We start from the raw sequence: 17305 nt of genomic DNA on the forward strand, positions 1-17305 counted from the left end.
GCGCGTGACCCCCGCCCCCGCAAGGTCTTTGGCAATTGAAGGCTCATTGAGCCTTTTAAACATCTTTTATGTTTAAAGACAGCAATAAACTACGTTGTATTAGCTTTTATTGACCATTTGATGCATTTGCATGGTAAAGATTTAAACGTGGTTTTTAACAATGTGCAAGTAAAAAACAAAGATCCTTTCGAGACCATTTGCAACGCTTAAGACGATTATGTGCCCATATTTGTACGGATTGACCAAACATTTTATTTTGTATTTCGCTAAATTAGAATTGTTGCAAAAATATAAAAGGACCTATAAAGAGGATAACTCTGCGTTTGCACGTCATTATGCAACGTGGTTCGTTGCCAGTCTGGGGGAAAATATCCGTGGAATGTACACGTAGAATTACAATTTAAGAGTTAAAGCCGAATGTTGAACTTAACGAAATTGCAGCTTTGCACAGTTTTAAGTTCATGCAGAGCGTATTAATGCAAATTGTACACTCAGTTTCCCTGCTATAGTAAGAGTGTCAATGCATTACTTCATTAAAAATATCAACCTACCCTAAATGTGCAAAGTCTCAAGCTCTCCTGCATTACGACTTTAATTTAAAACAAACGTTTAAAAACATTGCACATCGAGATGAGTTTAGTTTGTCTTTTAAGGGAGAGCCTTCACTGTGCCGGACATAACAATATGCAGCTCAAGCCTCGACGCGTGACCAGCGGATTAGCCAATCAGCACGCGCGACGCCAACCCCCCTTCGTCCTCCTTCGCCTGACGACAGCGCGCGGAGCTCTCTGATTGGTTAATTCCATTTTTTTTTGTTAGCAACAACCAATCACGAGCGACAATTCGCATCTCAACCCGCGGTTCACAACACCCCCCCTCCCCCCATCTTTCTCGGCAACCAATCACAATCGCCCTGACGGAATTCGCGCTCCAGTTATGCAAATGAGGCGTACGTGCGAAGGCGGGGCTCGACCTCAGGGGGTGGGGGGGGGAGCAAAAAAACGGAAGCATCTTCTGGAAGAGGTAGAAGCCACGGCGGGAGATGGGGCTCCATTCACTTACACGGTCATCGTCTTCCGGAAGACTCTACCGTACACTCAGTGGCGGTGGCGTCTTCTGGAAGAGGTAGAATCTTCCGGATGAGGTAGAAGTCCCCGGGCAGAGGGGGAGGGGGGCTCCGTTAACCTATGCGGTCATCGTCTTCCGGAAGACTCTACCGTAAAAAAAAACACTCAGTGGCGGTAGCGGCTTCCGGAAGAAGTAGAATCTTCCGGATGAGGTAGAAGTCCCGGAGCAGAGGGGGAGGGGGGAAGGGGGCTCCGTTAACCTATGCGGTCATCGTCTTCCGGAAGACTCTACCGTTAAAAAAAACACTCAGTGGCGGTAGCATCTTCCGGAAGAGGTAGAATCTTCCGGACGAGGTAGAAGTCCCGGGGCAGAGGGGAGGGGGGAAGGGCTCCGTTAACCTATGCGGTCATCGTCTTCCGGAAGACTCTACCGTTAAAAAAACACTCAGTGGCGGTGGCGTCTTCCGGAAGAGGTAGAAGTCCCGGAGCAGAGGGGGAGGGTCTCCGTTAACCTATGCGGTCATTGTCTTCCGGAAGACTCTACCGGTAAAAAAAACACTCAGTGGCGGTAGCGTCTTCTGGAAGAGGTAGAATCTTCCGGATGAGGTAGAAGTCCCGGGGCAGAGGGGGAGGGTCTCCGTTAACCTATGCGGTCATCGTCTTCCGGAAGATGCCACTGTCAGAAAAAAAACGCGGTGGATTCTATAAAAGACGCCGTCGCGCGCCTCTTCGGCGCAGTCGTCGTGAGGTGGCCGCGGTGGTCGCCTCGGCAAAAGTAGTCGTGGACTCGTCAACGCAATCTTAAGTCGTCGTTGTCGTGTTTTAGTAGGCGTTTGTGTGTAGCTTGCGAAGTCCCGTCGGCTTGACAAGGTTTCAAGGGCGAGAAGGAGGTGAGTTGTGAGGAGAGGTTTTTATTATTTTTTGTTTTGATAATCCGTCGACGTCTTGATGGTTGTTGTTGGGTCGCCATTGTGTCTTTGTTTATCCTGCTTCGGCGCTCCGCTTGTTGTCGTTCTTGACCCGATGTTGAGGATTGCGATTGCCTCGCAGTTATTTAAAATGTTTTAAGCTGTCGCCTACTGCTAAATACGTCGGCGTGTGAAGGTTTAAATTGTTTTTGAGAAGCTGGAGTCTTTGTTGCGAACTGCTTTTGGCGCCCGTGTTGTGTAGTCGGGGGCGTATGTCGATGCTATACGGGAATTAACGCAAAATTAAATACACTTATAGTTGCTACTTATTAGTAGGAGTAAAGCGAACATTGTTGGACTTTTTAAAAATTAAATTGACGGTGTAAACAAAACAAGCGCAGCCATCGATGAGCGTTGCTATTTTTATAGTCGTTAATTGTTTACGTAGTTATTGAATTACACTAACTTGCATTTTAAGACACCAATTTTTTTAAAATCTAACGTTTTGACTAATTCCTGTGCGAGTAACTTTATCATCTACAAAGTAAAAATGTCAGCTTGGTTGACCTACATATCCAGCAATAAGCAAACATGTTGTCTCTACCCTACATCAATATGTTATTTTTATGGGTTTTGACAAGCGACTTTTAATCACGTAAACGTTCAGCTTGTAGATCCAGTCGCTTTTAAAGTACCACGGCAAAGAACAAAAAAATGCAAATTTAATGTTTGAATTAAAAGGTTTAAATGATGTACCAAGACCCTTAAACCCTATTGACAGGGTTACTTGATGGCTTACATTGTAGTAGGTTTTTACCCTTACAACTGGTACAAAAACTGACACCTTTATACAAGGGATCATGTTTGCAATAACCACGACACAAGCAGACAAAGAAACAACTCTGATAATGATATGCACAGTGCATATCATCACTATATTTTGCCACTGGTAAAGGAGGTCTCGTAGTGTAAAGGCTTACATTGTGTTGCATTTGGCGCCGAAAGAACTTGTAATTGTATTAATGTTTGTAGTCCAAAAGTTTTAGTGTTGTTCTTTTGGTCAAACGTAGGACTTGTTTAATGTTTAACACGGGGGGGGGGGGGGTAACACAGGACTTTGTACTGCCTGTGTAGTGTAAACTCTTATTATTTAACTGATTTTCCCCTTTTACAGCTAATAGACAACAACACATTTGTACAAATCCTTTTGGCAACCCCCCCCCCCCCCCCCAACTTGATGAAAGAAACCTCAACACACTCGATGTTGATGTGTTTTTTAAAACATACTTCACCATCCTGGTCCGGAACAGAATCTGTGAAAGATTCGAGTTGTATATAAATTGTAATCTACTTTATGGGAAACAATTTTATCCCTTTCCAGTGTAGGTGGTTTTAAAGTGTTTTTTTTAAAGGTTTCCACGTTTTTAATCTAAAAATAATGGTTTGAGATTATTTTCTTCAATTAGCACCGACGTACGGCACTCAATCGATACACAAATGATATTTGCACAAACCAGCCCCATTACATATACGGCATCGATAATAATTAATTGGTACTAATTCGTCAATGCTGGTGGTACTAACTAAATACGTATAGTTATTGACCAGCCCAATGAAATGCGTTTCCGCTATTAATAACTTGACCTCACGTAGTAATCAAGTCAGCCACGTGTTGACTTCCCTACTAAGTGGTACTTAATTTAACCCCCAAGAGATGATGGGCTGGCCTTAGCAGAATTTTAACTCTACAATACTATTGAGCGCTGTTGACTAGCTTAACTTGTTTTAAAATGAAACATCATTGATTTGTGTGATGTTTTGAATTGGATAATTTGATTTCTTAATTGAAAGCTTTCATTTATATCTTGAAGACGACATTTCGTGTGAATTTTCTCTCGTCTCGATTTAAAGCTTTCGTGACTGCAGGGATTCATCTTCTTGGTTATTTCGGTAAAGTCACGTAGAAGGGAAATGATAAAATAAAAAATAAAAATGTCTTATGGTTTATTATTATTTTATTATTAAAACATTAAATAAAATATTTAGTAAATGAAATAAAATATTTAATTTATTATGTTTTATTTTTATTTTATTTTAAAATTATATATAAATTTTATTATGTTTTAATTTTGGTATTTTATTATTTCCCTTCTACGTGACTTGACCAAAAGAACTAAGCAGATTTTCTCTCGTCGTTAAGTAGATGGCCTTGCTGTGGGTGTTCGGTTCGATGCGGACTTTCACCTGTTTGGGATTGCGGGGATCGATAAGGCGACATACAGCTGCTGGCCATGCGAGAAGACCGCCGTCTTGCTGATCGATTACAACGTGATGGAACGCCTGTCCCTGCGCCTCCAACGTTAATGCAGTGGGCGCGTAGGTTTGCACCGCCCCCTGCATGGAAACTACGAAAAGTGCAGCGTTAATCACAAATAGACAAAGTTGTGAACTTATATAAGTGCAAAGAGTATAGTGTTCAAATAATGGTGATTTTCGAAACGTTTTTTGGTTTGGCCATGTTTGTTGTCGTACAGAGTTAGACTGATGGCCTTAATCTAAGTTGTCTTGTGGTTGTTGTTGTTGTTTGACTTGCATCCCACTGGGATTTTTGCACACAGTGTTGGTGTACGGTGTTTTTTCTGCAATATTTTGCTGTCTTTTCTTGGATTTTCTGTTTGCACTCAGTCACTTTAAGATGTTTTCTTGTTCATGTTTTTGGTTGTTGCGGTTGCACCCGATTCAAGAGCCGAATGGCTCACAGGGCTATACCTAATAAATGAAACTTGAAAAAAATGAAATATAAATAACTGCTCACCTTGAGCTCTCGTCGTCCTCATGGTGGATTGTCTTGGTGCTGTTTGCCTTGTGGAGTCCTCTGGTCTAACATTGTTTGAGACTAGGCTCTAAAGAAAGCTGTCTCTGGTGTGGACCAATCCGTTTCAAAGACGATGCATATCCTGTGGGAGCATGTGGTTTTTCGTTTGTATTTTCACCACAAGTATATGTAGTTAATGCAGACATGATTCCTTGCGAAAGGTTTCGGTTCGGTATTTTAACATCTTGACGCACGTTTTGTTTGCCAGAAACAAGGGGAAAACCTACTCTTAGTATTAACATGTGTTTTGAAGGTAATACGTCTAGTACATGAAGTACTTGCCTAATGCTGTTTAGCACTAACAAGTTATTGTGCGATGCCAACTTGGTGATATTAACTATCTTCAAGTGCTTACAACTGCCCCACTAGCTTAATAGGTGCAAGCTATTGCAGTGCTTATAAAGTAGATTGCCTAGTGACGAAATAGACGTTAATATTGACTAGTACGTATGTGGTATAAGGACACGTTGAGTCTACACAGGGCATTACCAGGATAGTGGCTGGGAATTCCCCACCATGCAAGAGGGAAGCTATGATCATGAGTCAGTGACCCAACGAAATCTTCTGACATGGCATTGTTGTTAAAAGCACGGTTGTAAAAAACACCGCTTGTGTTGCGATGTTGATTTAAATTAGCATTGCGTGTAGACGTTTCTACTTGTATTATAATAGGTGTTCTGTGGGTCTCAAGTCGATTGTATTGTCACCCTATGTAGGTATGGATCCCAAATATGGACATGGGTCATTGTATGTGGGTGTGCGTATATGGTTCTCTCTTGAGTCATAGGGTTTCTGAGTCGTTGCGATAACAATGTGGTATTGTATGTTTCGACTGAAACCGCATTTCACAACACTACAGAAACCGGTATGTGGTGGTTATGACTATCTAGGCACGAATGGTTGGTTGGGGGTACGTAGTTTCGACTTAAGTGTTTTTTGTAAAGATTGTCAGGATGTGATGATGAAAATGTAACAGGGAAAAACGGCCTTAACAAACTCCAGCACTGACCAGAGTGGTGAAGTATGGTCAGGCAACCCCCCCCATTAGCAATGGATTTACAAAAGGGGGTACATGTATCAAGATTCACCATGGGTAATGTGTTATTGTATGCCATGGATTTAGCTGCATTGTTTTGCCAGGCATGGATTTGCTTAGATCTTAAAAGTGATGGTCACTGGAGAATTTCTCAATCTGTTTTGATCTCTTTCAATAATGTTATCCCAAAATGAACGTTTGCCAATTAAAATTCGGTCTTGTCTGACAAGTTAGACTTATTGGACGAAAGTGCTGTAGAAAATTGTGTTTTTTTATGATGTAGGCTTCCCACTGGTTAAATGTATTTTTATTGGTGTCCGTAATTGAACGTGGTACGGGTATAGCATATTAAAAACACGCGTTTAGATAATTTTGCTGCTATACATTTCCACGTGATAAGCCACTTCGTTTAGCTATCATTTGTGGCCAGGTTGCTTCTGAATAATAAGTCAATAGCTCAGTGGGCCGTACCTGGTTAGATACAAAAATTTTTTTTATTTAAATATCTTTTTAAACGACTTGTTTACCTTTCCTATACTTTGCATTTCTATTGGTTTGTATTGTATCGTTTCTGACATGCCCCCCCCCCCCCCACATCTATGACCAAAAGAGCTTTATAGCTCATAGGGTTTGTATTCCTCCCAATTGTAAATAAGCCCCCAATTGTGGCTTGCTGTGCGCATGCGCAGTGGGGCGGGAGGCGGGGGGGGGGCTGCGTCCGCCATTTCGCAGCCCCGCGCTGTCCCGGATGTGGCAACTTCTGCGCATGCGCCGTGAGGGCGTGGCGACATTTTGTCTAGGGGGGCGGTTGGGCCGTGGGGGAGGAGTCACGTGGTGAGATCAGACCACGCTTTGTGACGTCACGGAATGTTGACATTGCCGAAACTAAAAACACAACCCTCCCCCCCAAGCGTTTGACTAAAAAAAGTTAATCTATAAATAAGCTTGTCAGTACCGTTCCCCCTGAGCTACTTGACCTTTACTTAATCGACTTAAAAATTTTTATAAATAAACTTCACCTTTTAGTTGATGCATTGTTTTTCATTTCCACTTTGCCACCGGACAGTGATCGATTGTGGACAGAATCGATGAAGTAAGAATACTCAATCAAGTTTTAGGTTTAAGTTTTAGATTAAAGTTTATGTTTTTAACTGAATAATAACTGCGGAGAAAAAGTTGATTTACCCATGCGCGTGACAAATTAAATAACATAAAAAAACAAGCGCATTTGATGACGCAAATGGATATCGGGGCGAAAAACAACCAAATATCTAATCGTATTCTAAATTTGTTAACACTACCTTAGGAAACGAATAGGTGACGTTTTTGGCGATGGTTCTTACTTAATAGCACATTCAATTATTCTTTTTTAACCAGATTAAAATGCCCTTCGAGTTGGTTGGAGTTCGGAGGGGAGGGGGGCAGGTAGCAATTGGCCATACTTAACGCTGGTCCAAGTCGTTGAATGCAGAAGCGCATTGGCGTGGGCACAATAAAACACGACCACTGAATTTGCGGAAGTGCCTCGTGCTGCCGATGTTGTCGCCCCGTAGCAGCCTGCGACCTTTGCATATACTGGTCACCATTTCCAAACACTGTTCAAATGTTTAGCTCCTGAGGTTTGGTGAGGGATTGGGTGCGAATGGAGCGGGGAGTGGGGGGGAACCATCTGGCGATGTTAACTCCCTTGTCTGGTATGTTGTTGTAGGTCGTTTAATGGTCTCCCTTTTAATGGCTTGGATTTTATTTTCTCTCCGGCTCCCGTTTTAGAAACATGCGTTTAAGAGTATTCGGCTACTATACATTTCGACACGATAAGCCACTTTGTTGAGCTATCATTTGTGGCCAGGGCGCTTGTGAAAAGGAGCTCCATAAACTCGGTGGGCCTGAACTGGAAAAATGAAAATTGTTACATTATGGGACCTCCTTTGCCAGTAGCAAAATATGAGAAGGTTTTCCTATTCTCACTTTGTTACTGTATGCCTTTTGGCGTCCTCTGGTCTAACACCGTTTTGAGACTAGGCTCAAAAGAAAGTCGTCTCTGGTGTGGACCAATCGGTTTCAAAGACAATGCATATATTATCAGAGTTTTTTGTCAGCATTCTGACCACAAGTATTGTGGTTAATGCAGACATGATTCCTTGTAAAAGATTTCAGTTTGGTGATTTAACATCTGTTTGTTGCCAGAAAAAAAACCTATTCTCATAAAATTGTTTGTCATGAGCACAGTTGTTACCACCATACCCTAACCATGTCCTCTCACCCCTCGCTTTTGTGCCCTCTTCCCTCCCCCCCCCGTGTTAGGATGACACGGTTCGAGCCTCCAGAGGTCGCCACGGGGGCTACACCCCCACGCCACGGACAGCCCCGCAGCCAGCCACGTCGTGGCGGCCAACAGCAACATCCGCCGGGCGGGCGGGGCGACGGGCTACGGCGCCCGGGGAACGCCAAACATGGCACTGCTGCGCAGGTGATTAGGGAAATTTCAGTGATGCTGCGGTGGGGTCCAGGATATGGTGGCGCTCATTTGCTGTGTTTATCAGATTGTTGGGTAACGTGGAGATATACTCTTAGTTCTTTCGGTAAAGTCAGGTAGGTAAAAAATGAAAAAAATAAAATAAAAATAATAAATCTTATTTTTATTAATTTTAATTTTTATTATTTTTAATTAATAAAAATAATACATCTTATTTTTATTAATTTTAATTTCATTTTTTACCTACGTGACTTTACCGAAAGAACTAAGTATGAATCCTTGCAGTCACGAAAGCTTCAAATCTAGAATTAATGTGGAGATGTTGCATTTGGATGTATTTTACTGTGCGCCGCTGTGATGTGAAGCCCTTTTTTGGGGTGTGCTGCGCCTTATGAAAAGACGAATCCATAGTACCCGTTTTTTGGGTTGGATTGCCTAAATATATTAACGTGTCGTTTAAACCTGCCATCACCTGACCGCAAATTAGTTGAGGTTTGTCACGTAAACAGAACATGCCAGTGCGTTACTCGTACCACACCAGTGTGTTGTAGAGTAAAGCTACAACATTTACAATCTGAGTGACGTTTGGCCAGTAATTGCAACTCTCTTCATCGTACGTGCTGAATAATCTCCCAGCATATGGAGTGGAACATTAGACATCGTGCTGTCCAATACGCTACAGCCACGAGAACTTACTAATCGTTGCCAAGTTTCCAGCAATAGTTTGGTATTTTTGAGGGTGTTCTTTTGTCTCCCTTTAACATGGTGACAAGGGCAACGTATGCTGTTGATAAGACCTTTAAATACACACCATGCAAACACTTGGTGGAGTCTGCAAACAATGCTATACAACACAACCGCAACCTACAGAATAATAGAATATGGCCGTCTTAGTAATCTGTAGAAATAACTATTGAATTGAAAGCTCCTGTCATTTTTAATTTGGTCCCTTGGCAAACGGCAAAGCAAGAGCCTGCTGAGAAAGGTAAAATAAATACATTCTACTGTCCCAACACAGGTTCTAGTAGTTTTACTTGACATCAAACTTCGTCATCTGAAGCTCGTCATACTTTACTATTCAAAGTAAAAAGTTCGGCATGGCATCCGGTTGATGATGTTGGTGCAATGGCATTGCAGCCGATTTAATCCAGGTGTGTGTGTGTGCGTGCGCAGGCTATCGTGCAATTCTCCACCAGCACCTCTTCTCCCGTCTCCATTCCCTCGCGTCGCTCGCCCTACCTGAGCTCCACCCCGAGCCCTGCCTCGCAGTCCCCGCCCTCCCGCTCCCCTCAAACCGTCCGCTCCCCTCCCTCCCGCTCCCCCCAAACCATCCGCTCCCCTCCCTCCCGCTCCCCACAAACCGTCCACTCCCCTCCCTCCCGCTCCCCCCAAACAGTGCACTCCCCTTCCTCTCGCTCGCCCCAAGCCATGCACTCCCCTCGCTCCCTCGACCCCCGCCGCTCCCCTCCATCGACGACAAACGGTTTCTGCCAAGCGTCGTCTCCCCGGCAGGCCGGCTCTCCGCTCTCCCGCTCGCCTCGCGAAGGTGGCGAATGGCCTGCTTACGCCGGAGCCAAATTTAGCGAGCCACCGTCTCCGAGCGTGCTGCCACCGCCGCCCGTGCACTGGGTCTCCAGCACCGCTGGTGGCAGTCGCAAGGGGAGCGGCGGCGGCGAAGGCGACGCTGCCGAGGATCCAGCGCCAAAGAGCTCTCCTGCGAAATGTTTCGAGGATGCCGGGGCCAAGTCCCAGAGCGCTGCGACGGCTACTGCGGCAGCCACGGCGGTGATTGCTTGCGCGCTGGGCGCGCGCTTTCCGGCAAACAGTTTTGCCGCATATTTGCCGCCGCCGCCGCACGCCGCCACGTACTACAGCGAAATGACGTCGCAGCTGAAGATGTTGCTCAAAGTGCAGGCGTAGGAAGGAGGAGGAGACGTGAAGAGCAGAGACCGCGACCGACCAAACGGAACGAGACGCGTGCCGTTAATGGTCTTTGCTCAATTTATTTTGGACTTGGGACAGACGACAACATGTGTAGGCGTGCAAAAAGGGGTTTCAGGCAACTCGATCCTTCTGCCTTCTGAAGGAATGTGTGGGCATCCCGGTGTGGTGACTAGATTTTAAATGGACTCTTAATCGTTCAGAAGATGTTTGATCACTGTAGACAGGCAAGATGATGGCCTTTTTAAGGCGCGGAGGGGGGTGTGCACAACACCGTGTGCTTGCTTGTGAAGTGAAAAAGTTGGGGCCTTTTATATTATAAGGCAGGGTGGGGGTGGGGGGGGGTGAAATGTCATAAGAGTTGGAGATGTTTTGCGTTGGAATCTTGTTTAATCCCTTGCGAAATTTGATCTAAGTTGTCGCTAAACAAGGTCGACCAGTTGCCAATCACAATGTGATTCTGTCTGTGGCAATGTTTTAAGTTCTGATGAAATCGGCACGAGTAATAACATTTCTTTAAATACATTTTTTAAAATCTGCAGTCGGGCAACTGGCCTTGGCCTGTACTGTGTGTACAGCTATGGCAAAAAGTGCACTTGGCACTGACATGTTGACTGCCAGTGTTTTTATGACTTGTACGGGGATGTAATGGGGAGTGGTGGTCTGGGCTTTGATGCACTGCAATACCCAAAATGACCCAGATTCAGTTACTGGCCATGGTGATATCTGAATCTGGTTTGGGTCCTCCCCTAGGTCAACTCGACCTAAATTAAGTACCTGGTGTGGTGTTGTATGCACATCAGTACCAGGATGGCAAAAAAGGGCGTTGGTGGTGCTGGCCACACCACTCTCTTATGTGCCGTCCCCAGCCTTAACAGGTGCTCACTGTCTGCACTGGGGCTGAGTTGGGGGCATCTTTGTGTGCACGTTATTGGCTTTGCTTGGTGTGTGCGTGTGTGTGGTAACTGCAAAGCACTGTTGTGTGTGCATATGTGTTAGGAAGTGTTTGTGTGCCAAAGAGTCTTCGGCTAATCTTAACGCTCCCCATTTGATGACAAGCACTTGCCCAAGCTGCCCTGTGCGGTCACAGCTTCAACATACCAAATCTGGTGGTCCGTTTTCATCCAAATTTATCTGTACAATTTTTGGCTAAATTGCAAAACAGCAACTTTTAAAGGCTGAAAAGCAGCAACCAAGTGAGAACCAGTTTTTTTGATCCCACGCAAAATATCGCGAAAACGTCATCTCTGTACATAAACACGCCGTCCGTTTTACACAAGCAGTAACAACAGCATTTGACGCGGAAGACTTGTTTATTTGAATAGAAGACTGAAGATGAATGGGGGGTGGTTGGGGGGGGAGGAAAAATGGATCGGCTTGGAATCACCAGTGGGACCTTTTTTTCCTGAAGAGTTGGCATCAAAATGAAACCTTCACGTGCTCAACTTTATCACAAATATCCTGACTGAAACGTCTTTAAAGAGCCCAGGTCAAGTGGGATGATGGATATGGTGGCACGCCAGCTGGTGCCTCAACCTATTAACAAACCTGAAACATTGCTTGCCAGTGGTTGGTACAAGCCACTACTATCCTTAAGTTGGCGTTTGCCAGGAATCGGTGTTGGCTTGTACTTGAAAATTCTGTCTGGCGGTGCTTTTGTTGTTCTGTTTATAGTTTACTTATTACCTTGATTGTCCGGAAGATCGTGTGGACGTGAATGCATTTAAAAATTTGGGGCCCACTTGATTGCCTTGAGCTTTTGATATGACGATTGTTTTCTGAGATTACATTAGCTTGAGGCAAACAATGGGTTTCAAAGTCTGTTAATGCATTTATAATCGAAACGGGATGTTCGCATGGGCTTTGGAAGGCTTTCGTGCAGTTAGAATGGAACTCTTAAAGGCACGTATTTGACGATGACTTTGACTGGTGTTGATGACTGAGCCTTTATTGGACGACTTGTTTTTTTAGTGTACGGTATGACGTTTAGTTTAATAGGGGGGGGTGTATGTAGTGTGCGCACATGTGTACAGACAGGAGCAGAGAAAAATATTGATATTGTATATTTTAATTTTGAAATCTATTTTTGTGGAAGATAAAAAGTTGGCAGGCTTTTTAAGTCAATGTGAAGCAGCTGTTTTAAACGGTCGTGGATGTGAGCGGCAACATTTTTTAAAAGTGAAATTAAATTTAAGATTGGAACATGACGGGGGGGGAGAGAAATTGCCACATCCATGACCAGAGGTCTGCATTTGCAAACTGTCATTTAAATGCTTTGAAAAGCATCGGCAGCTTGCGTGTACTGGTGACACCAAGTCGACCAGGTTACTGCCAGCCAGTCTTGCTCACACCTTGTGTAAATATGTTTTTATTTATTTTCTTCACATCTTGCCAATTGTAAAGTATTTCACATGTACATAAGATGCATATGAAGAAAATAACTGGGGTTTTTTTTTTTTTACAAGAAAGGTGTGGATCTTTTCAAAAATGCGGAAATGTATTACGGATTTGTGATGGCCCTTTCAACTGAAAAAAATGTGAAGGTGCTTCAATTGATTTGTCTTAACCCCACGCAATTGGCCAGATTTGACACTCAAACTGTGAACAATCGAGGTGTTAAGGAACGCTGGTTTGTCAACCAAACCCTTAAGCGCACTGCAGAGACGTTTAACGTTTAATCTGCATACAATTACAACAGGACTTGACCAGATTTTGAATTTTTAAAAATCCCATTTTTAGAAATGAATGCAATCATGAACTCGGCATTCTATCACTGTAAAGGATACTATCGTGATTTAATTTGCACCTTGGTATCAAATTGGCTACAATTGTACATATGCCAACCCAAAACTATTTGAATCCATCACAAGGAGTGTGCAGTAAAACAAAAATCTGAATTGGATTGTACTTTAAAATAGTTTTAAATCATGCACGCCCTATTTGCTTAATAGTGACATTTTACCACAATTTGGCTTTGTGTACGGGCCAATGTACAATTTGAGATCTGCGCAGACATGGTTAAATTGAACCTGGGTGCAATTTTAACACGAATGCGCACTTGGAAAAAATGGAGCCCTGCAAAATGCAGTGAGCGTATTGTTTCAAGCAAATTTCCCCTTAAACTTTGGAAGAGAAAAAAGGAAAAAAACCAAAAAAAATACTTCTGCCTAATTCCAAATTTATTTTTCTTCTCTTGCTTTGCTTCTCTACTGTCTCTACAAAACATTCGCTCTCCACTAAATACATTTACAAATGCCAACCATTCAATCTATTACATTTCCAGCCATGTTCATATTAATGATGTCGCCCCAACTCTCGCCCCAATGCTTGCGCACCGCATCAGGGTCTTTAAACTCCACCAGTCTGACCACTGTCCATCGCTTCATCCACTTTTTTTAAAAATACCCGTTACGTACATAGCTATGTGTACATTATTGGTCACCTACAACATCTATATTCAACAACAGTTGACATGCCCAAACAATTTCCGCAGCACCATATTACCGTAAGCATTACACCACGCAACATTCTCTCCATGTGTTACCAGCAGTCGATGCACATCACTTGACATGCTTCAACCACGACACACGATCACCTGTGGATAATACATACACACTTTGCATTGCCATTCAATTGCACACGCCTTGCCATCAGCAAACACTGCGCACAGTCATTGTAGATTCTGGTCCCTCGATGCAAAACTCATCCATTGCTTTAAACACCACACTAACCCTACGCATCACCTTTCAACTTTACACCGACGTTCAACTCTGCAAACAATATTTGGTTCTTTCGGTAAAGTCACGTATACAGATAAAGTAATAAATTAAATTTTATCTTTATACGTGACTTTACCAAAAGAACCAAAGAATAATTCCTGCAGTCACGTAAGCTCCAAATTAAGTCTGCAAACATTGCCTACCCACTGCACATACAACTCTGCCATACACTGCTCACCACAGCACTTGCGCGCCTCTCTCAGCTGTTCATCCTACCTCTGATCTCCTGCTTACCTGTTTCACTCTGCTCTCTTGACCTCTGCTAACGCTCTCCCCTCGCCATCCGCCACCTCTTGCTATCCCCTCTCACTTCTGCTACCCCTCTTTGTCCCCTCTTGCACCCTTCCCTCCCCCCACCCCCCAAATCCTCAAAAAAGCTATAACCAGTGAAACCGGTACGGCTGCTGATAGCGCTTACCTGGTTTGTGTGCGTCTGTGTGTCCCGTGTCCATTTATTATCTGACCTGTGTGCACACACACACCACCACTGCTCCACGGAACACATTGGATTTACCACGGTAGGGTAGACGGCTCTCAACTCGCCGCGTTACACTTCCCGCTAACGTTGGCGAGCATAAACTAATAGCGAAAGTTGAACTTGTCAAATGAGCAGACGTCTCCGTATATACCCACGGCCCTCTGTGATTATATTTGGATAGTATTCTGTACAAGCGGAATCCTGGTTTTGACGTGGGCAGTCGGGCATTGAATCGATGCCTGGTGAACTGCCAAATGAGTTTGTAGTTAAGAGATGCCAAGGTTCACCAAGTAACGTATTCAACATCGGGCATGCTTGCGTGCTGATGTGCTAATTTGGAGATTACACGAATGACCCTGGTCAGGATTTCAACTAGTTATCAAGATTTAATGCTATTTGAATAATACAATTATGTATTTCCTTATTTGTAAAAAAATGCATTTTCTTTCAAGGTTAAATTAATCAGATTACGGACAATTCCCCATGTGCGCTCTTGAGTTGATACGCCACCTGGCGGAGTAAGCGCAGCGTTGCACCGAGTCGGGCAAGGTGGGGTGGGCATGTGATGCAGGAAGCCTGAAAATAAAACCATTCTCTGATGCCGCCTTAAGGACAAATGTCGGTGACATTTGGGGCAATGACCCTTGCGTGCACAGAGGCCTCGGATTAGGGATGGGGACTGCAGTTAAAAAATTGGTGGCTTGGTGAGATGGTTGTAGGACCGGGAGCAAGTGGAGGGCTTCACTATTCTGGCAAATTGCCCGATGATGATGGATGTAATTACCAGCGAAACGTCGCACTAAAATTGTGAACGTGGATTCACTCTTCAACACACCGGTGGGCTAAGGTAGTGAACTTTTTGTCAATGTGACACTTTTTTTTACCAATTGGCCGTTTCGGGTGGTGGACGATTGCGACATTTAGAAAACGCGATCGAACCCAAGAACCTTTATGAATAGTATTGTTCGCGAAATTCTACGTATTAAACTGAGATTGGATGGGACTACAAGTTCAGTTTGGGTGCGTTTTAGACAAATGCAAGCTTGCAATTGTACCGAGAGGCATACATGCCTGCGTGTGTAGAGTTAAATACGCGGTGTGCACACTTATCCGAGGGTGTGTGTGTGTGCCGCATGGGGTTGTACGAACAATTCTAGATTTGAAGCTTTCGTGACTGCAAGGATTCATACTTGTCGGTGAAGTCACGTAGGTAAAAAAATTACAATTCATAAAAAAATAAAATAATTGTAGGCACAAATCTCCGCCTAAGTGGGTGCAAACCGGCTCCAGTGGTTGTGCACTCTGACACAGGAGGTGTTTGCCAGGGAGACGGGCGATAAGGGCTTATTAATGATCTGAAAGGCGCTAGCCTTAAAGAGACACGAGAACTCTCCGATAATTGGCAGGAGGATGTCGGGACACGTGCGGGAGCTGAGCGAGTTCTTGCTGGGGATGAGAGTGAAGACATCTCGCCACTGCTGCTCAAGCCGTCGACGGAGCTCAACCATCACGAGTCACGGCTGGGTGATGGGTGATCTCGCATCTCATGCCCGGCGCAGACGAGTCAATGGGTCTGATGGGGGTAGGCAAGGGTAGTGGTGGAGTGTGAGAAGCTGCCGAGGCACTGCAAGCCTCTGAGAAGACGCTGGGAGCAGAGCTGCTGAGGTTCAGGATAGGTGAAGTGGAACTTGGATCTAAGGGGTCGTCCATAAATGACGTCACGCGATTTTGGCCAATATCTGACCTCACGGCGTCACAAAGTCAGACCCCCCCCTCAGATATGACGTCACAAAGCTCCGCCCCCCCCCCCCAAAAACCATATTTCTATTTTGAAAATAGAACATGCTTCGAAGCACTTTAAACTATTGTCGTGTGTATTTAATGTGGGGCTACACTGATGTAAGAAAACATTAGAAAGGTGTTGGAAAGCTGAAATTTTTCATAAAATACACTTGAAAATATTCAACGTCTTAATTAAAGCTACAGATGTTTAGAATATTAAATAGAAATTCTCTTAATTATAAAAGATTTAAAATAATTATAACTATAAGAAAATACTATAAACTTTGTAGTAGAACGAAGCAAAGTGTAGAGTGCAATTATAAAAATCGCATTCATTTCACAAGTAAAAGCCCTGGTAGAATCATTAGAATCAAAATGTTTAATAACAATCATTTTTTCCCCTAAATTTATGCTTCTCCACTCTCCCATGAAAAAGCAAAATGATCCTTCATTAAATAAATAAAAGGTGCCCTTAGTAAATTTAAATAATCAAATAGTTAATCATGAAAATTAGTGTTATAACAATTCTGTTTATTTAAAGTTGAGCATTTTGATGTGACGTCACATTTCTCAAACCCTCCCCCCCACCGTCACAAATGTCTTGACCCCCTCCCCAGGTGTGTGACGTCATTTATGGACGGCCCCTAAGTGACCGTGTAAGATAGTTCTAGGAGTGCCTACAGCTGCTGCAAGAATATTTTTAATAAAGTGTAAGAAGGTGACCTGTTGCAACGTGTCCCGTCTGATTTTACAAGACACTACACGTGTATTCAAAAACTTACGTGCCAGACGGCGTTCTAAATAAGTAACATCGGCCAATGTTGGTTTACTCTCCAGCACACCGTTGTTCTGAGGTCCTACAAGCGAATCACCACGTTTTGTTTACGTTACAGAGCTTGCTGATTTGTTGTTGGCGGTATTGAACGACTTTTATATTTACGCGATGTCACCCAAAAACCCCTT

At 43.8% G+C, this 17305-nt stretch overlaps 1 protein-coding gene across 1 annotated transcript; it reads left to right on the forward strand.

Moving 5' to 3' along the window:
- The first annotated feature begins 1809 nt into the window (after nt 1-1809).
- LOC133343614 (uncharacterized) lies at nt 1810-17069 on the forward strand. Its single transcript, XM_061553308.1, has 3 exons — nt 1810-1957; nt 8191-8356; nt 9536-17069. The coding sequence occupies exons 2-3, from the start codon at nt 8192-8194 to the stop codon at nt 10280-10282; spliced, it is 912 nt and encodes a 303-aa protein (XP_061409292.1). The 5' UTR covers nt 1810-1957; nt 8191; the 3' UTR covers nt 10283-17069.
- Nucleotides 17070-17305: the final 236 nt, after the last annotated feature.

Source organism: Lethenteron reissneri, chromosome 2 (assembly GCF_015708825.2).
Source record: "Lethenteron reissneri isolate LAM-NWPU_2019-01 chromosome 2, ASM1570882v1, whole genome shotgun sequence".
NCBI classification, from domain to species: Eukaryota; Metazoa; Chordata; class Hyperoartia; order Petromyzontiformes; family Petromyzontidae; genus Lethenteron; species Lethenteron reissneri.